This window comes from Ursus arctos, unplaced genomic scaffold (genome assembly GCF_023065955.2).
Source record: "Ursus arctos isolate Adak ecotype North America unplaced genomic scaffold, UrsArc2.0 scaffold_22, whole genome shotgun sequence".
NCBI lineage: Eukaryota > Metazoa > Chordata > Mammalia > Carnivora > Ursidae > Ursus > Ursus arctos.
Window position 1 is genome coordinate 33384647 of NW_026622897.1, and position 24702 is coordinate 33409348.

Sequence of the window (24702 nt, forward strand, 5' to 3'; positions counted from 1 at the left end):
GAGGCCAGGCGTGTGGTTGAAATGCCACGACGACGCCCCCATTCTGGGTATGAAAACAGGAAGGAGCAGATTTCCCTTCTGGTCTCCCTCAAGGTCAGGGAGAGTGTTAACATCAGTCAGGAAGGAAAAGAGGAACTTTTTCTGGGGGTGGCATGTGTGCCCAGCGTTGCCGCGGATGTTATTTGATTTCACGTAAATTCTCACTGAAATCTCATCAAGGTGTTATTACATATCCCCATTTTGCAGATGAGGAAACTGAGCCTTGGGGAGGCAAGCTCATACAGCAAATGCTGGCACAGCTTGCGTTCGAACTCCGGTCTTTCTATTGCCAGGCTATGCCGTGTCCATTGTACTTCCTTGTCTGTTGGTTTCTTTTCTTTCTTTAATGCTTTATTTATTTATTTAAGAGAGAGTCGGAGGAGGGGCAGAGGGAGAGAATCTGTAAGCGGACTCCCTGCGAAGCCTGACACGGGGCTTGATCTCACAACCCTGAGATCATGACCTGAGCCGAAACCGAGAGTTGGTCACCTAACCAACAGAGCCACCCAGGCACCCCTGTCTGTTGGTTTCAAAGGACAACACTATCTGACATGTCAACCTTTCTGTGAGGCTTGATTTTTTTTTTTTTTTTTTTTTGCCTATTCCTCTTGCTTATGGTGTGGTAAAAAGACTAACACAGTGGAATCTGTTACCCACAATCCTCTCCATTGGCATTTGTTTTAACAAGTTCCACAAACGTCGTTTCATTTTGCATTTCCCAGAGGAGCTCACGGGCTGGCAGGTTTGGAGACTTACCAAAGACTAGTGGCAAAATGAAGGCCCTGGCTTCCGAGGCTCCTTCCAGCACTTACGCTATGTTCACGGCTAGGGCCATAGCTTCTTGGAAAACCCATTCCAAGGTGAAAGAAGAGAGGCCCCGCGCAGGCCAAGCGGACTATTTGTAGTCTCTGAAAGAAGAGAGTTCCTCTCAGGCCTCAGTCCAGGAATCTCAGGTGAGAAATTCGAGATGGGGCAGGTCTCCGTGTCTTAGCAGAGACTCACATGCATCCAATGGATTTCTTTTTTAATGGTTTGGTCATAGACTTCAACTGCAGCAAATGTTCCCCCCCCCCAATCTTAACACAGGGTATTTTGTCAGATTTCACTCAATAGACCCAACTGAGTGCGAGTTGGAAGTGTCATGACTTTCCTCTGCAGGGACCTTTTTCTGTGTGTATTTTTGGAATGGTTCTTTATTCTGATTCATGTCCACATACACCTTCCAGTAGCTTCTTGGCTCAGCCAGAGTTTATTTCCTTTGATAGGATGTTGAGTGAGAAGTCTTTTAAATCTTCATCTCTGTTCCATACTTAGTAATAGGAATCCTGGAGGGCTGGATGGATACAATGTGTTTATGTATTTCATGAAACACCTCGCTCTTGTTAGTAGGGCCTACTGCATTGGTATTCGGATTTTTCTGAGAACTTATTTAGCATATTTGCCAAATATGCTAAATAAGTTACCAAATACCATTGACTTCCTGGCAGACTTAGTATCCTATCATCTCTTGGCTTGTACTGTTTCTGCTAAGGATAATGACTTTTTCTCAGGTGCGAGATAGTTAACTACTCTTCCCGTAGAAACCATTTCTTTCTTCTGGAAGCTATAAAACACTTAACACAGTTATCTGAGGTTTTGATTTTCATTTAAGGGAAATAAAACAACTATGTTTTCTTCCTCCATTTCATTAAGAATTATAAAGAAGTTGGGTTGTGTTAAAAATGCATATATATTTACATATATATACATATATTAAATATATATACATATATTAAATATATATACATATATTAAATATATATATATACACACATGTATTAAACTCTAGGAGGAGGGGAGATGTCCTTTGGGCCGATTCAGCCCCGGAGCTAATGCCGTGACCAATTAAGTGCAAATTTCTTCCTGACGAAACCTTATGGGTGGGCATATATTTGTCCTTGGTTGGCCTGTCCTAAGAGGACAAAGATAAGAGACTGGATAACAGAAGAGAGTCGCGCTGTGCTCAGGCAGCCACGGCCCCACTCTTCCCTCCTGAATCAGCCCTGCCCACGTTCCCCAGGGAGAAGAGGGGAGGAGGGGCGGGCATTGCTTCTCTGCTGCTCTGCTGTTAACTAGCAGAGGGCTTCCAGGAGACCGAAGGCTACCTGCCGAGAAGAGGAGCAAAGGGCAATGCCAGGGAGGAGAGGAAGGCAGAGGGAGGGCTCAGCCCACTTCTTTCTGTCTTTCATGCTTGAAATTGGTGTCCTTCCAGGGTCTGGGGTTGGGAAGGCTGTGGACAGATCCCAGCAGCCTCTGGCTATCGTTCAAACTTGTTAATTATGGAATTTGCACAGCTCTTTCTTGCAAAGGGAATTGATAACATACTTTAGGTGCAAGTAAGTCTCCCCATGTGGCATTTAGCCCCTTTCCCATTTCTTGGAGGAAGAAGCTGTACCTGTATGAAACTCTCATCTCCTCCTCTTCTCCAATGACCCAGGAGTTGTGTAGCCCCTGGGGACCTCAGAGTCAGAGCAGCCTGTAAACGCCGCCTAGAGATGACAACAGGGGCCCAGTCTGTGGCCTTTCTTCCAAGTAGAGCCTACGGTCAAGGCAGGCCCTGCCACTTGTGGGCAGAGTTGGCCAGAGGATGATGGCGTTCTCAGACTACAGTGGGCATAGCTGGCCACAAGGCAGCCCCTGCCCATTCAGCAGGGTGTTAGTTTTGGGCGTTGTGCTCAGAGCATTATTCTAGCCACCCCAAAAGCATCTGCAGTGTACTCTTGGCTTAAGAGATGGAGCTAAGAATTCCTTTGATCTTAGAGTTAGAGCCAATGTTGCTACATGACCATACTTCATTCACCAAGGAATGGGGGTTCTAATGGAGCTTTCCAGAAAACTGAAGTATCATCCTTCCAGTGTCTACATTTTGCTCAAAATTTTACTGTTTTCTGCTGGTGGATAGGACCTTTTTTCTCTGTTTTTTGTACACTTTCTTGCCCTACAAAACAGAAAATAGTCACACCCCAGCTTATGATTGGAGTTGGACCAAAACTTCACTTAGAAATTTATTGCTTTTAATTTGGAATCTGTAGTATGATATGTAACTTGTTTAAACAATTTATATATACATTTAAATATGCCTAAAAACTTCTCTCCCAGGACACACAAGCAACTGTGGATGGTGTTTCAGTCTGGGGATGGAGACTGAGATAGGATGGGAAAGAGGAATTCATTTTTTAGTTTATACTCATCTGTACTTAAATAACTTTTCCTTTACCTTGAACATATACTATTTGTCTATATAATAACAATTTATATATATAACAACTTATATATACATGTGATATTATATATTTGCATACATACCTGTATATATATATGCATATATGAATATTAAAGCTAGGGGTTGGGTTCCCAGGCTAGCTTCCAAAACCCATTCAACTCATGATGTAGCAAGCAATAGTAAGAGTGGACATTAGATCTTAGCCCCTTCTATAATCTGTTTCTATGGAAAACCTGAGTCCCAGAAATATTTCCTCCTTGCCACTGTCTCCTGACATGTCCCTCTCTCTAATAAGTGCTGACCTAGAAACGGGAGGAGGAACTTCTTCTTCCTGTCTGCAGACACCCTGGTGCATGAGGAGTGCTCTCCTTTAGGACAGTCAAAAGAGGGGACTCCGGCATGGTCCGGCCCTCTATGTTGGAGAGAAAGGCACATTTACTAAGCACACGCACAGACTTCCCCTGTTAGCTTCTGACCATCCAGTGAAATAAGTCAGGACTTCAAGGCTCTGAGAGGTTTAGTAACATCCCTGAGAGTGCCTTCTAAAAATCGACAGAGCTGGGGCGTCTGGGTGGTTCAGTTCGTGAAGCATCTGCCTTGGGCTCCGGTCGTGATCCCAGGGTCCTGGGATCAAACCCCACATCAGGCTCCTTGCTCCTTGCTCCTCTACCCCTCTTCCCCGCTTGTGCTCTCTCTCAGATAAATAAATAAAATCTTAAAAAATAAAAATAAAATAAAGTTGAAAAACTTAAGAAAAAAAACCTGACAGAGCTGAGCTTCCAACCTGTAAGCTTGTGCCTTGTCCTTTATAGATCAGTGACCATCCAGCAGAACCATTTCTTTATAAGAGGTCTATGAAAGTCAAGCATACACAGGCACTTTGGACACTGCCTGAGGTTCTGTGAGAGCCTCTGTCATGGAATCCCTTATTAGATGGGAAGCAGCAGGAGGGCAGGACCCTGTTCAGGTCAACTTTGCATCCGCAGTACTTAGCACAGTCCTGGAAGCGTGGGCGTTTCCCCATAAATGTTTGTTTGAGTAACAGGAAATATTATTGTCTGCTCTGCTCAGCTTCCTAAGATAGGAGATTGGAATCATATATTTAATTTTTTTCAACAGCAAATATCAAAGCAAGAAACATATTTTCTCATTATCCTTCAAGTGATCAGGGAATTCAAATAACTAAAGTGCTGTAAGGAGATTTCTTGGCTTATAAGGCATCCATTTATAGGAACAAATTGAAGGGGATACCACTGTGAGGTAGAAGAGTTTGGCAGGCTCCAGAACCTAACTGCCAAGTAGAACATTTGCTCTTCCCCTGGGGAAAACCTTCTCCCACCTCCATCTAACTGACCTGCAAGCCAACTCTGGGAACACAATAAAAAGTCAGGGCAATATGACCTTGCCCTTAATTTGAAGCATACTCTGTGGTTAGGGACTGCTTTCAGCAACTCAGAGTTGTTAAAAGAAAAAAAAAGAGCCCATTTTCCCCGGCCATAAAGGACCTTGCCATCCAATGATAACTAATATATTAGCTGATTTTCACAATGTGACAGTGTCTCTTCTGGGGGCTCTAAGTACATTAGTTTATTGCACTCTGACCACACAACCTTATGAGTTGGGTGTGATTATTATTTCCATTATTAGAGGAACTAAAGCTTGCAGAAATTAAATTACTAACAAGTAGTGGAACTGACATTGGAACCACCGTCCTCCATAGATCATCTCTCTTAGAACACAAAGACTAATTGCTTCTTGATAAGATGGGGAAACAGAGGAGACTAGTCTTGCAGACAATCACCTGAGTCCACCCACACATGCGATCAGTGGATCAAAAGCTGCTATTGGGACCAAGAAATGACCATTGGAAGTGGCAATGGCAAAGGCAGTCTCGACCATGGCAAGAGCTACTTTGGAAGAGTGGTGAACTAGAAACTTGTTTGCCTTTAAGAGCAAAAGAAGGAAGTGGACACAATGAGTGTAGACGATTCTTTTGATGAATTTTGTTGTAGAGGGCAGCTGAGAATTGGGGGCAGTAGTTGGGGAGAGATGCAGCATTAAGGAAGAGTGAACATAGTAGGATGTCTGTATACTGGTGGAAATGACCTAGGATAGAGGAAAACTGTAATTTAGGTAGGAAGGGGAAAAGCCACATGAGAGGGGACAGGATCTGATCCGTAATGGAGGATGTGGCCTTAGATGGAGTAGAGATGGTTCACCCCCAGTAACAAGAGAGGAGAAGGAGAAATAGTGCGGGCAAATGGAGAGGGATGGCTGGGCTGAACACAGGTCCACTTGAGGTCAGCAATCATGAACTGAAAATAAGCCATGATGCTGTGCTTTTCCAATTGTGTTTATCTGGGTGCTGACAGAAAGTGGAGAATCAGATTTTATCAAGGTGTGGTTTTTCCAGGTAAGTAGTATGGAGAGAGTGGGTGGGGGGAGATGAATCTAAAGTGTAAGAAGTATGGAGAATGGGGGTGGGGGGAGATGAATCTAAAGTGTAAGAAGTATGGAGAATGGGGGTGGGGGGAGAAGAATCTGAAGGTGTAAGTAGTATGGAGAGAGAGCATGGGGGGAGATGAATCTGAAGGTGTATGTAAAGGAGAAAAGATAATAACCCAGAAACCAATGTGGATAAAGGAGTAAGAGAAGTCATGAGGAGAATAAGGGACAGAGAAAAGGTCATGGGATAAGCGAATCATAGGTGGTGTGAGGGTCAAAGAGACAGTGGATTAAGATAACAGAGTAGACTGGAAAGGTGGGAGATGGTGGGTGGAGAGAAGAATGCATGATACTGAGATTATGGATGGTGTCACTGTGAGAGGAGGGAGCTGGGATAGTTGGAGGAGGTCAAGGAAAGAAGATAATGTTGAAGAGGTGAGAGACCAGAGTATGAGAAGAATCCACTCTGTAGATGTGGAAATAAGAAATACACAGCAATAGTATTGGGGAAAGTGACAGTGATCCAAGCACCCGTATCTTCAAGGAATGAGGTGGAATAACGCAAGGGTATGGAGATGGCTGCAATAAGTAGAGGTGGTGGGTAACATGGTGTGTTATATTCCGGGAGAGTCAGGTTTGGATCAGAGTAAGAAATTGGACAAAACAGAGAAGAGGCTGAGGATATGGGGGATTGTGCTGGTGATGAACCATGAATTCGTGAGGGCGAACGGAGGATTCTAGGAGGTGGGAGAGGATGGAGTGACGCCTGCAAACATTCACCCAGCACATTCACCTCTTGGATTTGGGAGCTCTGATTGTCAAGAGTGGGAAAAAAGAAGAGGACAGAGGGCTAGGCTAGGCAGCTCAGGGATGAAGCTCTGCCCTGCTTCCCTGGCGTTCCTCCTTGAGCAATGGCTGGCCACAGGGGCTTCTTTCTGTCCTCCCAGGTAATTTGTAAACCCAAAGCTGACAGTGGAAAGCCCGAAGATGGCTGAGTGTTTACGGAACTGGAGCACACTGGCACAGATCCAGGGGCCCTCAGGCTGCTGCAGCTGGTGATCTGGTCACTCCGAGACTGTAGACGGCTCCCGGGAGGTTGCCCAGACTGTTGACTCCCGCTGTCAGTCTCCAAGGACAAGGACGGAGAAGGGACAACCATTTCCCAAGTTTACTCCTTCCTTCCTCTTAACTCCTCCTGCCATCAGGGCGGGCTTGCTCTCTGGAGCACATCCCTAAAGCCCAGAGCTGTGCCAGGCAGAGCGGTCAGTCAGTCCTGGGGGAAAATACAAAATGCATCTGCCCGAGTTATTCAGGCCATGGACCCAGACAGGGAAGTTCTTGCAATCTAATATGGATTACTTCAGGACCTGCATCTTGGACTCTCAGATCATAACTTCTGTATCTATATCCTGTATTTGAAACCACTCAACTCTTCACATAGTAGAAGAAACCCTGCTCTGCTCTCCTCAGCCTCTCTCTCTCTCTCTCTCTCACACACACACACACACACACACACAATCACAGTGCTGTGCAGTCCTATCCTTAAGTTACTTAACTTCCGAGGCTTAATTTTCCTACCTGTAAAATGGGGACATACTACCTTCGCTGTTTGAACCAGGTGGTCTCTTAAGGAGAGGAAATATTGCTTGGACTACAGTTAGAATTCAGGTTCAGAAAGAAGGGGGGCACTCGAAGCTCCTTCTTCCCTGGTGCAAGACAGATTCAAGCTCTGAAAATCCTGCATCATCTCCCCGGGAGAAGCCCGGAACAAACGGTTTCCCCAGCATCGGCGTAGGGCAGACGTCATACAAGAACGCAGGAATCGTTTTAGAAATGGTTATGCTCCAGTTTTTAATAAATGGTCAAAGGGGTTGGGGGCGGGGGAGGACACCCTCCAACAGGGAATTTGGAGGCAGCGCGCGCGCCGCTGCCGAGCGTGACGGCTGTGGTCGCCTAGCAACCGGCGGCGGGGATGCGCGCGGGGCGCCAGGCCTGGTGGGCGCAGGGAGCTCGCCGCAGCCACTGCCGCGCGCCCGCGGGCCTCCGGGACCCGCCGCGAAACTTTGGGGCTTCTCTGCGCCGCAGCGATGCGCCCCGCGGGCTGAGGGCGGAGGATGGGTTCGCGGCCCGGCGCGCCCGGCCCGGGGACCCGCGGGGTAGTACCTGCGGAAAGTTGGCGCGCACCTGCCCGAGCCTGGGAGACGCTCGGTCCCCGGTCCGAATTGTCCCCGCAAGTTTCTTTGGTAATTTCTTACCCGCCTTGGATCGGGTGTCCCGAACCCCGCCTGGCCCCCGGGTTCACGGACTCCGGTCTCTGGGAGAGAGAAACCCGCGCTTTTCTAAGGGACCTGCGCGGTTAACAGACGCTTGATCGATTTGCCCTGAATGATTGCGATTCAGTTTTTGTTTTCTGCTTTTTTTCTTCCTCCAGACAGTGAGTTTGTGGAAGCCTCTCCCGCGCCCTACAGCCCGGAGGAGTTAGGTAAGTCTAGCCCTTTTGCCTTTTCTTCTCCAAATTCCTCCCGAGAACCGCGCGTTTGGGGACGCCGACTCACAATAAGCAGCAGAGGAGAAGGGGAGGGGGCAGGGGACGCTTCTCCGGGGTCACGTTTCTTTCGCCCTGGGGAACCGGCCTTTTCTCGGTGCGTGTGCTTTGGGGTGGCGGGGGAAGTGTCAGATGTGGGGTGTGTGTGTGTGTGTCCAGGTCGATGGTGCTGCTCGGAGGAGCAAGGCACAGGAAACTTCCCGACCTGGGGCCTCTGGAAGAGCCGGACTTATCCTGCCTGGAAGGGCGCGCCGGTGGCTGGCTCTGCCTAGCTAAGTACCTTGCCGAGGAGGACGTCGCGAGGGTAGTCCATAACCTGAATTTAACCAAGTCGAGGGCCCCAAACGGTGGTCTAGTCAGGACCTGGGAGCTGCGTGCCTCCTTGCCTAGAAGCTCCTCCTTCAGCCTGTAGGTGTCTGGGAATAGGGCATTTCATCCTCCTGTGGTGGTGCCTGTCCCTGTAAGTGTAGATTTGTGGTGGGTGAACTGCGACACTCCTGTCACAGACAGACTTCCTTTTGCGGAGGGAAGGAAATTTGCATTGTCAGGATCCCTCTAAATGTTCCTGCCACCCAGTCTCACTTTGGTGGCTCAGTGGTTAGTTTCTTTTTCTTTCTCCCCCCACCCCAAACCTTTTGGTTTAGTTTAGCTGCTAACAATCTGGGCTGTCAGATCTGTCCTTGCTGTTCTCTTATCACCAGCTTGAAAATCTTGCCTTCCTAGCATGGAATGACAGCTGTTGAAAATGTTTATCCACAGTAACATTCTCAGCCTGGTTTCTGGTCAGCCCCCCTCCTGGGATGTATGTCCTTACCACATCCCACTCCACCTGAAGTAAAATTCCACCTCCGCAATGACTTCCATTCATTTCTCTGAGCCAGGCACCCAGAATAGGTCTGGATCAAGAGTGGCATTCTGAGGCAGGAGACAGTACCTTGTTTTGTTCAGAAGACGTGTTTCTGACAAGGTGTGAGGCAATCATATCTCTATAAATGGAATCATAGATTAAATGCATAAACAAAACTAGCTTTTAAAGGCTCACTATAGTGAATCCTTTTATGAAAAGAAAATGACATCTAAACCATACCTTTGCATGAAGTGACTTATTAAGAGGGCAGATTCTTGGTGATCTGCTCCACTCGTGTATAATTGTGTATTAATGAGACCACCATTGGCACTCCACACTGTGACAGAAGCGATTTGGTTCTCTTAAATTATAGATAAGCGTAAGCAGTGACAGGCTGAGCATTCCTTGCTCTGAGAAACCGCCTGTATAACTCCTAAATTTAGTTTGCATTCACAGAATGATTTATGTACCAGAAAGGCCCAGGTGTTTGACCTTCTTTCATTTCCATATTTGCTTCCGGGAGCCACAGACTGGACTGCCCTCAGTGCTGCGGCCCTGATAAATAGGGGCAGCCCTTCAAATTAGTGGTAGATAATAAGAAAGCAACTTCAATAAGAAAGCCCTTCAATATTCAGGAGAGAATAAGAAAGCAACCTTCTCCCTCTTCAGTTCCCCTGTGGGAAATGCCCAGTTCCTCATGAGGAGAGGAGAGTGTTACAGGAACTGTGGGGTTCCCTCTTGGACTCTGAGATTGCAGGATGCCCGAGAATAGAAAACACAAGTCTGAGAGCCTGACACCAAGGTTCTCACTGCTTCATCGTCCTTAATAGATATGGGAACTAGCCTGTTTTCTCATCTTTGAGAAGCTGGGGTTGTGCCTGCTGACCTCTAAGGTGTCATCCAGATGCTGCGAGGAGCCGTAAACCAAAGGAGGCCCATAGCTATGGGTATTTATTATTTATAATCATGTGCCATGCTGTTCGCGTGTATGGTGTCTCCAAAGGGGTATTCTCTCCCCGGCAGAGGAGCTCACTGGATGGGACTGCATTGTTTCCATGCTGCTCAGATCAAAGAGGAAGCTGGCATTTCTCCCTTGGAAAGAGTCATGATAGTTTTTAGTGCTTTTCTTAGAAGCACAGTGGGAACAATGCCTCTTACAGCAGTTGATGAGCTTGTCAAGCAGCCATTGTTTCTGAAACACAGATGAGCACAGAATCAACCCCTGGCCAGAATATTAGGGACCTGAAGAAGAAGTAGAGGGAAGTCATAAAAACTTAGTTTGAGGGGCACCTGCATGGCTTAGTAGGTTAAAGCGTCCAGCTCTTGATTTCGGCCCAGGTCATTGTCTCAGGGTCATGAGATCGAGTCCCAACTTGGGCCTCCGCGCTGGGTGCGGAGCCTACTTGGGATTCTCTCTCCCTCTCCCTCTGCCCCTTCCCCCTTTTATAAACAAACAAACAAACAAACAAAAACTTAGTTTATCATTGCACTTACTTGTGACCTTGGACAGGTGACTAAATTGCTCTGAGCCTTGGTATCTCCTCAACCCAAATGGAAACCTTGCATGGATGTTGTAGATGGTGTCTATAAAGCCCTAGTACCATGTGTTGTATGTGCAGGTCTTCAGGAAGTGCTTGTTGTTGTTATATTATTATTATTATTATTATTATTTTCATTTGAAAGGTACTTATTTCCTGTGCAGGAAGGATGGAATGGCTCTTATCAATTGTCCCACCTACTAACCAATACCATTTTTATTTCTAGAAATTTCTCTGCAGCTTACCTGGTCTCCAAAACAGATGCTCAGGGATGGTGATCAGGTCAATTGAATTATTTAGTGATTTGTCCCTGAAGCAGCATGTGGAATGGTTTTCTATCTGTGGCCTTTGGTAGGCAACCCCACTACTTTCTTGTGGCGTGATTGGTGGTCAGTTTTACCTCCAAATTTTCATCTAAGTCTCCAAATGAACTACACTGGCCCCTTAGCAGGTTTATTCTCAGTGTTGCAGCAAGATTGTGTAATGAAATTAAGTTATGATAAAAGGGGGTTTTGGAAAGGCAGTAGAGACAAAAGTCTATCTCAAGATGAGTACTGTATTGAAGGCTGTCTATGATGGAGAATCCAGAAAAAGCCCTCTCTCTGTGATGGTGCCATTTTCTGAGGAGCCAAAGCCCATACCTCTTCATTGCCTTTCTATAGTCCCAACCGTGGGCAGAAGTGCTGGCTGTCTGAGTGGGTAAGAAGGAGTGCCTGGAGAGTTGAGATGAACCCAGATGTGACCATGTCTGCCCCGTCTAGTAACTTTTCTCGACTCCTCGCTACCTAGAGGATAGGTACTTGGTCAGGCATGGGAGAACCTCCATGATCTGCAACACCCCCACCCGCTCTAACTTTCTAGTTATATTTGAGTAAGGGGCAGTCCTCTAAATTCAGCTCTGCTCCCTGTACCTGCATGCTCTCCTTCCCTCTTCTCCTTTTCTCCTACCCCTCTTTCAACACTAAGCCCATGTATCATGGTGGTTGTCCACCCAGCACAGTAAAAGTCCTGAGATCAAGCCTTCACCCTGACCAGCTACATCAGAAATTTCTGCAGTCTGGGCCCAAGCATCAGTGTTTTAGTACTGTGTTTTTTTCAAAATCACATTTCTGGGGTGCCTGGGTAGCTTAGGCAGTTAAACATCCGACTCTCGATTCCAGCTCAGGTCTTGATCTCAGGGTTGTGTCACTGGGCGTGGAGCCTACTTAAAAAAATAAATAAAATAAAATAAAGATTTTGAGTGATTCCAGTGGGTAGCCAAGGTTGTGAGCTATTGCACTAGATGGTGGCCACCTCATTCTTTGTAAATCTAGTGGCCACATTGTGCTTGGCTTCTGCAAATGCTTGTTGAACAAGTAAATGAGGGTCATCCTGGGATACTTTGCCTTCTCAGGTACATGTCTCTAAGATTGGCCCCTCTGCTTGTTATAACCATGCCTTGGGGACTGAATCCTTTGACCTGTGCCCTATATCTCTCTTTCATGTTCCTTCTTTAGGTTTATCCAGTTTATTTTTTACCTTTCTTAAAAGTCAAACTTTTAAAACCATTTTTTAGTATAAAAATAACACATGCTTATTTTAAAAAGTTTGGACGTTAGAAAGAATGGGGGGCAGATGCCCTCCCACCATCCAAAAGCAGACAGGTCCCATGTCCCCTTCGCTTTTCCTAATTTGTTGCCCTCTGGGGTTGCTTGACCTTCTGGCATGCCTCAGTGAGCTCAGTTGCTGCTGTCTGTGCTCAGACCCTGTGAACTTCCCCGTGAGTCCTGAAAGGAGTGCTCTGGAACACAGCATTCTGGGGAGCCACCAGGGCTAACTTCGCTGAGGGTCGGTATACCGTGAGAAGGAGTTTTCTTATGCAACTTTTATCTTCCTCATTCAAGCAGGATGTATGGGCTTTATTAGAGTAAATGATAACATTTGTGTAACTTCTTTAAAATAATAACTTAAATGTTTACCAGCCTACCCCCTTGCCCTCCTTAGATATGAGATGAGTTTGCAGCTCTGGATAATATAGTGTTTATATCTGTCAGAGTGCAGCAGCTCGTTAAGGATGAATTAGTCAGGACAGGTGAACTGCTGTAACAAACAGACCCAAATGTCAGTGGCTCAGCATGGTCAAGGTGGTGTTTCTTGCTTGCGTTATAGTCTAGGGTTGAGTTGTCTCAACCTGGAGGTAACATGTTCACTTCTCATATTCCAAAGGTGAGAACTAGTCCCATAGCCTCACCTAGATGAAGGAGGATGGGAAATGTAGTTTAGTAATGTGCCAGGAAGAACACTTACATTGATGATCACCAGCCATCTCTATCAGTCGTATTGCTCAAAGCACAGCGACGGAGCCACATTCTGGCCTTGGAGGTGTTCGGTCTCTGTATTATTTAGGATACTGGCTTGGCTGCTGTAACAAAGGTGAAAATGACAGTGACTTAAACAAGAAGCGAGTTAGTTTCTCTTTCACTTAGAGCATAACCTAAGCAGTCCAGTGCTGCTGTGGGGGTTTTGTTGTGCTCTGATGTCCTGAAGTGTTGCTTCCACAGAGTTTAGGGTGGCTGCTTCAGCCCCCACCATCACGTCTGCATTCCGGTCCATAGAAAGGACAGAAGGAAAACGGAGGGCAAACCTGCAGTCTAGGCACATCATTTCACTCAACATTCCTTTGGTCTGAACTTTAGTCAGGTGGGAGTAAGGTAGTCTGTTAACAGAAGAATGATTGGGTAGGGTACAGGCAGAAAGAGGTGCTGGGTAATTAAGCTTTTAAAGGAAACCTGTCTTAGTGGTTAAGAACATGGACTTGGGGTCATACTGTGTGGGCTTAAATTTTACTCTACCTTTTACTTGCTTCATGACCTTGAGCAAACGACTTAATCTAGATCTCCATTTCCAATCTGTAAAACCATGTGTCAGCTACTTTCTGATGCTCTGCCAGATCCACTCACCATCATTTGCCATTCTGCTCTGTGCCTGAAAAACATACCTTTTGGAATGTATCATCTGGCTTCTAGTTGGATTGGGCCAGTGGGAGGCACTGGCAGGATATGCAGGCACGGTGGGGAGTGGGGGACGGTGGAAAGAAAGAGATGTCAGCGTACTTATTCCCTTCCTGGCAGGCTGTGTTGTCCTAGGCCACGGCTCCTCCAGAGTCACCCTCCTTTATAGTATCAGGTCTTGCTGGATTCTGGAATCTCCTCTCCTGACCTAGGGTGGCAGTGGCTCCCCACTATGGCTGTGCCTAGGGGGCTTCTTCACCGCTTCTTTTCCCTTAACCCTGCTTGACACAGTGTTGTCAGCAGGGCCTTCATTAGACCCTCTTCAGGCACAATCCAGGCACACTGTCCATTTCCTGCTAGGGCCCTGGCTGACACGGATGATAATAGTGCTGACCTCAGACCATGGGGGTGAGAAGTGAATGCATTGTAGGACTAAAGCTTGAATACAGCGACCATCATTAATTGTTCACGGGTTTCATGTCCCAAGGCAAGTGGTCTGATGCCTTCAAGCATGGTCAAAACCTTCCAAAAGGTTTAATCTGGCATATGAATTAAATAATATTGTCTCTCATCTGCCCTCCCCCACCCTATGTTAGGGGGATACAGCAAGACTCGAGAGTTGTGAACAGATCTGTTTCAAGTCAAGTGTATCCTGCATCCAAAGTTTCTTCCTTCCCATTCTATGGGGATGAGTAAGGAGAAAGATGTTGGGCTTATCATTCACCTGTTCTGTGCTGGGCACTTTACATGTATAAACTGTCTACCCAGCTTCCCAGCTTGGAGTTGGAATCATGTCACCCACATCAATGCCCTCAAATATATTGGCTTCTGAGGATTTGCCTGCCCATATGATTGACAGATCAAGTCTTTCTCTAAGGCTCCCCTCCGATGTTACGTCCAAGAAGTCTCAGGAGTGCTTATTTGCATTCATAGTCAGTTCTGGTTGCTCTAGGTTTTTACCAGGGGAGCTAGAATCCAGACACCTCACTGAGGCCCGTGGACATCGTGTTAACTGCTCCATATCCTCTATTCTTCAGAAACCAGTGGCCACATGATGCTGGCCATGGCTGCTGCGCCCCTGCTCATACCAGAACCTGAAGGCTTGGCATTCACTTGCGAGCCTGGATGGTTTCCCAGTGTCCTACCGTCTGCTGGCCTCAGGGATGAGGCTACCACTCTTCTCTGTGCTCTTTCAGCCTCAGAGTGGGCCTGGGGCCTGCTCATGACTACACAAGCCTGGACCCACCAAGGGTCTGGGATCAGATTGGCTATCTGCCCTGCGCTGGCTGGCCTCCAAACAGCCAGGGCCAGTCACCCCAGCCTGGGATCCGCCCCAGATCTCTCCAACCTTGGAAGCCTTTCTGTCCTGCCTTCCTCCTACCCCAACCCCAAACATAGCTTCTGAGAGGGAGGGAATGTTCACCCCCCTTTAGCTTTCTCTCAGGATGACTGACAGCGGGAAGTTCAATTCCCTTCACAGGAAACCTCACCCTGCCGCAGGGTGTGGGCCGGCCTCCTGGCTCCCACGGAACAGCCACAGAAGAGTTCACCATGGGTGTAGTTGCCTAAATCTGGGCAACTCAGTCTGTTCCATGATTGATCTGGTTGGGGGTATCAGCTCATTTCATCCTCAGAACGGCTCCAGGGAGCAGAAGGAATTATTTTCATTTTATGGAGGAGGAAACAGAGGCTCACACTGGTTAAATTATCTTCCCCAAATCACACAGCTAGTTAGAGGCAAACCTTAGATTAAAAATATAATCTCTGGGGTGCCTGGGTGGCTCAGTCAGTTAAGCGGCTGCCTTTGGGTGGGGTCATGACCCCAGGGTTCAGGGATGGAGTCCTGCATCGTTGGGCTCCCTGCTCAGTGGGGAGTCTGCTTCTCCCTCTCTGTACTGTCTCTCAAGTAAATAAATGAATGAATTAATTAATAAAAAAATATCATCTCTGGCTGCAGAGCCAAAATCAGTTTCCTGGGGAGGAGACTATACAAGTTGCCCTCCTCCCAGGGGGATTTGGTTGAGGCTGAAGGCAATAAATTATGTAGAAGGAACTAGTACAGGGCCTGGCAGTACAGTATGTGGCGGTTCTATACGTATTTGCTGAATAAATGCATGAAGGGTGGGTGCTCAAAGCTATATATATGTATTTTTCTTGGTTTTTAGACCAACAAATAACGATCAGTATGCTCCAAAGGAATTTTCCATAATGGGATCTGAAGCAACAAGCAGAACAACTCCTTCTAGCTTCTTCCTTCATCTGCTTCCTGTTCTTCCTGCTCTGTATTATAGCCCAGAGTCCCTGCGATGGGAAACCTCTCATGGTTTCCCAGTGCTGATGGTGCTCATGCTGTTTCTGAAGGAAACCAAACGTCTGCAGCCCCGTGATTTGGGGCCGGGCAGTAGGAGCTGGGAGAGCTCTGACGCGGGACTACGGACCGGTGGGCTCAGGCTCAGGTATAGCCTTCACCGCCACCTGGCTCCTGAGGTTTGTTTGCGGGGGCGGGAGATGAAGCTTTAGTTCAGGGTGTTCTAGCGGGGAGAGAGGAGGGAGCAGGAAAAGGAAATGACAATACATTCTGGGGGATAAACGGTTATTTACCTTGGCTAAACAGAAGAAAGAGCAAGGAAGCAGATATGGAATAATGGGATCACACACACTACACAGGAAAATGGGAAGGGCATTTTCTTTGCCAGAGAGGTGTTTTTACTAGAAATATTTAAGCCTGTGTCCAGTTACTCCTGACTATTAAACACAATGTAACTACCTATAAATAATATTTCATCGATTTTAAGCACTCCTGGAATATAGAGAGTGTTAAGTAACCAGCTTAATCTGCTCAGGAGTACTGTGGTTATGATTTCTGGGTCATGTTCTTACTGGATGATCAGTCTGGAACATGTCCTTTTTGTTTATATTTTTCTCAGATCAGTTTTGCTCAGGGTGGGCACATTAAAATGATTTGGTATCTCTTGTGTGCTCTCTCTCTCTGTGTTCCTCCTCCCCCTTTCCTGTCTCCCCCTGCTCTCTGTCTCCCTCCCTGCCTCATTTGTGCCTCTGTTTCTCTATGTCTGTCTCCCCCTTCCTGCTCTTGTTCCCTCCTCCCTTTTCCTATCTTAGTTGGAATATGGACAGCAAAAGCAGTGCTTGCCTTTCTAGGGCCCTCTGCCAGAAAATGGAACAGGTCAAATTATTAAAAAGGATAAAAAAAGACTGCTCTTTGGCAAAATGGGGGAAACAGATGTTCAGGGGTGGTTTTGCTGTCTCTAGCTGTGTGCTGGCTGCTGAAACACTCTCCCTACAGGCTGACTAGTTACAGACATTCATCATCATGGCACACATGTGTGGTTATTTTAATGTCAAATATGTATATATATTTATCTCTGCCTAATTCGCCTCTCCCCATGACCTTTGTACCCCCAAATCCAGAGTTGGCAAGATTACTGACCACCTGGTAGAAAGATTTATTTTCAAACTCAGAGGGTTTTTTTTTTTTTTTAACTCTACTGGGAACAGTGGGCACCATAGCTGCTTTCAGGTCTCTGTTTAACAGTAAATATTTTACAGAAACTTCATGTTTTTGAGAGAATAGAGAAGGGACCTGTGGGTGCAGAATCTGGTCTGAAATGAACCCTACAGAAAGTTCGGGGCTGCAGGGGAGCTGAATGATGAAGGTCTACTGCTGGGATGTGTAACCTGCTGGGGCACTGGCATTTCTGTTTCCCAGAGGTTTGCTATTCACTGGCTGTTGACCAAAAAGAAAAGTACAGTATTGTAGCTTTTGTGGTTGTCCAGCCAGAGAACTTAAGACTGTGTCCTTAACATGAAATATTTCCCTTTTGGCTCGAAAAGCCATTTTCCCTCCATACTCAAAAGAGGGCTTCCAGATTCTGAACATTTGCTGTGGACTAGGGTATGCCAGGTGGTTTTCTGTCCTGTGCGACCCTCGTGTGGGTGTAGCTCATGTGACCACCCACTGCCTTCACCTCCAGTGGCTCCCTTGTCGTGTAGGATCAAACGAGTTAGCGCATCTAAAGCACTTAGGACAGTGCCTGACAAATGGCCAGCATTCAGTAAATGTTATCCATTTTTGCTGCCTCCTCCCTGCCCCCCACTTCACTCATCACTTTCAGGTATGTCTTCCTTCCCTGAACTCCATCCCATTTCTCCTCTCCTATTCTGCTCATCTAGTGACACTGAAAGAAGAGAAAATGGAAAAAGAATCAACTACAAAAGTATAAAGCCAGAGCCACCACAAGCTCAAACAGTGCCTTTGAACAAATTGGAAAAAATCATCCCTTCCAAGCGGATGAAGAGCAGAGACAGGGTTCCCGGTTTAGTGGGTAGAGTGCAAGCTGGATTTCAGCCCCCCACCTCTGCCTCGTTCACTCCCTCAGCCTGGCACTCTTGTGCAGTGAACAGCCTACACAAGTGAACATGGTAGCCCTGATCCCACACTCCCAGGGTGACATTCTCATGGATATTTCTTTCCTTTTCTGGGAACTCTTTCAGTGTTGTGTACATACTAAAAAGACTAAATTCTCCTTTGATTAATTCTTTTTAAAATAAGTTTCCCCTAAGTTATTTACATGATGGGGTTTATTTTCCCCAAATTCTGATCTCCTGAATAAAAACTATTTTGAAACTTGCAATATGTATGCCAGTTAGTTAACCAAAATTTATTTACTCCAGTTCAAATGGAAGTTTTAAATGCACTCTAATAAAAAGAGCTGATATTTGTTGAGCGCTTTCCATGTATTAAGTATGTTGCTAAGGAAACAATCTTGAAACAATCCTGTGAGGCAGGTACTATTATTTCCTTCATTTGACAGATGGGGAACTGAAGCTTGGACAAATTAAATAACTTGCCAAGTCCCACCTGGTGGGTGGTAGAGCCAGGGCTTGAGCCCAGCTCTGTTATTCACTGCTAGGGTTCTTAACCCACCATCCTCAGTTCCAGACTAAGTTATGAGAACCCAAACTCTTGATCCTCAATGGCAGATTCTTGGCAGAACCGTGATTTGCAGTCAGGTCTATGTGACTGTAAAAATATGGGCTGACCCGTCTACCATCCTGCATACAACAATGCACTGCAGGTAGGCTAGGGGGCACGAGGGTGAAGAGACACAATCCTTTCCTCAAAGAAGCGATGACCTAAGTCAGGGAGAAAGACCAATTACCAGGTGGTAATTTACCAGGTGGAGATCTGGCTCCTCCAAGCCGATGGGTACTTTCTGACCAGGGACCTTGAGTGGGCTATCTAAATTTTCTAGACCTCAGTTTACTCATCTGTGATATGGGAGTGCAAATACCTGCCTCATAGGGTAATTGGGAGGGATTAAATAAGATAATATATGCAAAGTACTTAGCACATAGTTGGCATTCCATGAGTGGTTGTAATTATTATTATTATGATAAGCGCAATCAGGGAAGTCTGTAAGGAGGGCCTGGGACCCCAGAGAAGAGGAACCTGACTCAATCATGGAGGTGGAGAGGAGGCCAGGCAGGCTTCCTGGAGGAGATCCATTCTTCCCAGCATGACCTGCAAGAGAGCAAGGGTACCAGGCATGAACAGCATCATATCTGTCTTAAAATAGCTGGTGGCTGCCACAGAACCACAGTCAACTCCTCCTCTAGAGATCGCAGAGCTGAGTGCTGAATAATGGAGAGCAGGTGAAGGAAGCTGAGTCTTCTTCCTTACGTGTGCCTGGGGTTTAGCGTGGAAACTCTACAAAGTGGGAATATAACCCCGTTAACTCCTTCCTTAAATACTGGGCCAGGCCTGGTGTCTCATGGGAGTCTGTCCCGCTCTCAAAAGGTCCTTACGTTTGGCTCAGTGGGGGTTCAGTGGGACAAAGTTGTTAGCACCTTGTTCATTTGAATTCCACTCCTTTTTTCCATTATTAGCGTCAGTGTTGCTTTTTAGACTATCAGCTCCTTGGTGCTAACATTCCACATTGTTTACCAAATGAGAGACTGAGGAATCCTCTAAGGCAGGTATAAGGACATAACCCCGTGTGGGCAGGTGTTCGTCAAAATTAGCAAACAAAAATATAGGATACCCAGTTAAATTAAATTTTAGATAAACAGCAAATGATTTTTTTTAAAGTATCTGCATGTCCTCTGCAATATATGAGACATACTATGCTAAAGAAATTTTGTTGCTTTTCTGCAGTTCAAACACAACTGGAGTCATGTGTTTTATCTGGCAGTCCTAGGTGTGGGAGCAGCGTCTGGGGATGCTCTGTCTGTTCTTTGCACTGGACTTTAGTTCACCCTGCTGGGGGCGGGATAAAGCACAGCTCTGTTCCTATCACCAAGTACTCAATCCACACAGGACCCCATTTAGGTGCTTCTATCCATGAGACCTGATTGCTAATGTCTGAGTTATTTAATCACCTCAATTAGAAAAGGATGTTGGAAATTAATCCTTCCTAGAGTAAAAATCCTAAACAACTTCAGGGATTTGATGCATGCTCCATTTGTATAACATATAAACACAGAGCGAGTCCCTCTCCTGGATAGGCCACATGGCTTCTGGAGTATGGATATTAAGGTTTTGATTTTCTCCATTCTCTCTTGTAACAAGCTCAGGTCCAATCTTTTATCTTTTGGAGAGTCAGAATATCTTTGTGTCCTCCTAGGACTGGACACCCCGTGCCCTCCTTCTGTAAGGCATCGGCCCTCAGCCTGTGCTAGATCACCACCAGAGGGGTGATGTATGTGTGGGGGTCCCCCCGCCTGGTATTGCTAAGCAGTGATCATTATTATAACAGTTCCTTTGTAGGGAAGGAGCTGAAACCTGACTTTCTGTTTCTTGCACCCAGCCGTCTGTGTTTTGTCTTCTAGAGCTTTCAACGTTTTTTCTTACTGCCACCCAACATCAGGATGCATTTTACATTGAGACTCACACATACAAATCTTAATATAAATATAACTAAGACAGACGTTGTATGGGATAGTAATTACCCTTATTAGATTGGCTGCATCTGGTATTTTCCATTATGTACTCTTTCACTTATTTAAAATGCTGCTTAGCCTGCTCAATTGATTTCTACTAATGGGTTGCCAACTACGTTTAAAAAACAATGCTCTAGAGTGTTATATGGCAAATAGAGAATAAGTCTGTTCGACCTTTCTTTCTGAAAGCTACCAAAATATTTGAAGATAGCTATCAAATTGTATCTTAATCTTCTCCACACAATGGACTTTTCTTAATACGCTCTGCTTTCTCCATTCCATCCTGCTCAACATCTGCAGAGTGCTCTCTAGGTGAGGAAGATTTCCCTTTAACCTGGCATTGAGAACTGAGCATGTGGCCTCACATGCAGCTTGACTAATATTTGGCATAGTGGGATCATCAGACCCCGTGATCTCAACCTCCCATTGAAGTTACTGTCACTCCAGCAATCAATACTCATTGGGAATGGTTACTTAATATTTTATATGACTGTAAATATCGAACCCATTTTTTTCCTGTTTTGTCTATAAGGATATCTGGAGATATTTTTTCCTAATTGGGGAGAGGAGGGACTCAAATCACGATGCCCATCATTCATATTTCCTGGATCTACCAATGAAATGTTCCCAGATTCAAGAAATGTAAACAAAAAGAAACTCTGTATCTAGCACAACAGCAATTAAATCTCTTACACTGACCATATTTTGAAAGAAAATGGATAACAGGTTAGTAATAATAGCTAATAATTATGGAGTGTGTGCTGCTTGCTAAGCACAGTGCGGAGAGCTTTATACTTTACATGCAACTGACTCATGCATTTCTCACAACACTTTGAGGTGGATGCTACTGTAATTACTACTTATTAAAAGAAGAAAAGCTGAACTTTAATAAAGTCAGGTCATTTAACTAGTCATGTAACCAATAAGTGGCAGAGGGGAAGTGGGTCCCAGGTCCGTCTGACTCCTCAGCCTGTGCTCTAGAATACTTAAATCAGTGTTGAGTGCCACAGATGGGAAAGTACTGCTGGTCTGTCACGTATCTAGCATGGTGTTTTTTTTGGGGGGGGGCGGGGCGTTTCGTAGCTCTTGCTCCCTCCCGTAAGGAAAGAGAAGAATTTAGTAACAAGTTCAGGTCTCTAGCAGCCCCCAGGAGTCTATGGAGACCGTCTAGATTCATCACTAACGGCACTAGGGTCAGGCCGCATGGTGCTTTCTCGTGGTGCGGTGAGGCCTGAAGGATGGGGAGGCGTCTCCCCTGTCCAGGAGACCCAGGAGGAAGAACCACCTGCTTGGGAAGCAACACAGCTCTGCTCTGCAAACAGGCTGGAATCCTGACTCTGTCACTCATGCACCACCTGATCTCTGGAAATTCACCTAATCTCACCTAGCCTCTTTGCTCATGTGTAAAACATGGATAATAGCACCTACTGTGCAGGGCGTTAGGTCCAGATAAAATGAGATCATGTACGAAATCACCTGGCACAGAAGAGACGCCACTCTGTGAATGCTGATTCAAGACAGAACACTGGGTTCTGATCATTCTTCTACGACAGCCAAGAGACCTGTTCCTTCATTTAGGCTGGGCTTCGGAGCACATGGAAACATAGGTCCCCAAATGTCTATACCAGTGGCTCTCAACGTGTGGTGCATTTAGCAGCGGCATCAGCATCGTCTGGGAACTTGTTAAAAACGCACTTCTGGGGCCTTGCCCTGACCTCCTGAATCAGAAAATCTGGGGGGGGGGAGGGTGCTGCCACCTCCCCCCCCCCCCGACTGCAGTCTGTTTTAACAAGCTCTTCAGGTGACTATGATGCAGGTAAAGTTTCAGAACCACTGTCCTGCTGGTACTGAGGGGCTGGGGTCTTTCCCTGTTTCCAGTAGGACTCAGTGGAAGCCTCTGCAACTTTTCGTGTAGATACTGTGACCAAATACATAGACTGTGGAGTTCACTTTCAGGTTGTTTCCATTTGATCCTCTTGTTATTGTTTATCCCAAGTTGTTCATTTTCTGATGTTCCTTATCTCTCTCCCACTTAATTTGAAACTCATCTTGTGTATACCTTACATCATAAAGGCTGACTAGGAAGGGACCATTCGCAGACACTGGGTAGAGGAGACTGGTAACATTCCTGTGGAACTCTTCCAGGGCCCATCCCTGCAGGCCCTCTCCTCCCTTTGTCTCCTTTAAGTTCTTCCCTCTCATTGAACTCTTCTCTGCTTCAGAATCTTTGCACATGCTGTTTGCCCAGCTGCAACACTCTCCCGGTCTTCTGCACCATCTTGGAGACGCCTTCCCTTTCCAGCCCCTTTCTCCCTCCTTAGTCTCTGTTACTGCGCCCTGCTCCTGTTCTTCATCACACATAGACCCATGTGTAACTGTAGATTTATTTATATACATGCTAGTAAGACAGAGCCCATATGGCGTATTCATGCACCTGGCAGAGTGTGTGGCTTATTAGTCAATGTAACCAATAATATGTTTGGAAGGAATGAGTGAATGAATGCACCGTTGCAGCTCTTCCGAAGCTCTCCTTCTTCCAAACTCTATTGTGCTTTCGGGTAGTCCTTTCAGTTAGTCCTTCTGTTTCTGGTCTTCGTTTTTTTCTAGTTATTTCTAATTATTCCCCTCTCTACCTTGAACTTTTCTGAAGACTCTTGTTCTGCTTAGCGTGATACTGGCTTTATCACTGACACACAATAAATACTTTCTGATTTCTGGGTGGATGACTTATCAGATAAGATGTGAATTTTAACTCTTCCCCCCCTCTGACTTTGTGCTGTAAAATAATTTCTTTTCTCCTGAATCGAACCACCCGGAGTGGCGGGAGCCATTAGGAATGGTGAGAGTTTCCCCACTTCTCTGTCTTTGGCATTTAAACTACAAGACATGTCATCTTTAGTGCATATCCCAGAAAGAGCCAGAACTGCTGTACAGGTTGTGGAGGGACCATCCTTCTCACTGTTGTTTGTAGCTAAGAACAGAAAGGGCATGTTTTTAGAATAAAACACCCAGGCACCCTTTTCAAAATGGCGGCGACAAGGGCTCTAAAGTACGAACATTCTAACCTGAATTATCTCCAGTTACTGTGCCAATCCTTGTTTTTAATAGTGACTTTATGTTGCTGTTGTTTTAGAAACTTAGTATGATTCTAGCTTTAGGGAAAAAAAAACCCAAATGTGTCTACATGATCCTTGGAAATAGAGAAAAACATAATTAGATTTTTGTTCATAAAAAGAGGAAAAGGAAGAAATAACCATATCATGATAAACTCTAGGATGAACAAAACAGGCTGCCTCCTTCTAGTCTGCAACTGGATTCACCCAGCAACTCAACGGAATGATCAATATGGTCAGAATTTGGGAGCCTGTAAATGGGCAACATTAATTACTCACTTGACTCAGTGGTTCTCAGCTAGGGGCAATTTAACCCCATAGGAGACATTTGGCAATGTCTGGAGACATTATTAGTTGCCACCACTTGGGGTGATAATGCTCCTGGCATCTACTGGGTACTGTTAAAAACTCCCTCCAATGCCCAGGACAGTCCCAGAGACTCATTTGGTCCAAAATGTCAGTAGTGCTGCTACTAAGAAATCTTGAGAAAACCAATCAACCAAGAAGTATGAGCTTTCAATACTCCAAGATTTCTATAGTAAGAGTAGCAATTAATAATTAAAATGATTATTACTTATTAAATACTTGCTACTTGCCAGCCTCTTTGTAAAGAATTCCTAGCTACAGTCAGGATCTGATTCCAGGTTTCTTCCGGGACATTGTACTCTCCCCCCTTAGTATTTTTGTGTGTGTGAATTTTCCCTGGACATGATTGTGTCTACCCTCTGCTGGTTGTATTTTCTATACATCAAATTAGGTAATATACTCACAAGACAAAGCCACGGGCAAGAAGAGACCGGTGTCGCTATGGGTGTTGAAGCTAAAAACATCCAGACAAACAGGCCTTAGATCTATAGCTTACTAGATGAGCCTAACGCCTGTGTAGGATGGTGGCATTGAGCCTGGACCTTAGTAGGCACTTAATATTTGTTGGGAAATTTTTTCATAATCAACAGAGTCCTT

At 45.8% G+C, this 24702-nt stretch overlaps 1 protein-coding gene across 6 annotated transcripts in view; it reads left to right on the forward strand.

Annotated features, from left to right (window-relative positions):
• AMOTL1 (angiomotin like 1) overlaps positions 1 to 24702 on the forward strand; it is a 146725-nt gene that overhangs the window by 23634 nt on the left and 98389 nt on the right. For all 6 annotated transcript variants that reach the window (XM_048217174.2, XM_048217175.2, XM_044386505.3 and 3 more), the window contains one exon: positions 8178 to 8228. In XM_048217174.2, coding sequence (XP_048073131.1) covers positions 8178 to 8228 — 51 coding nt within the window. The remainder of the gene's footprint in view (positions 1 to 8177; positions 8229 to 24702) is intronic.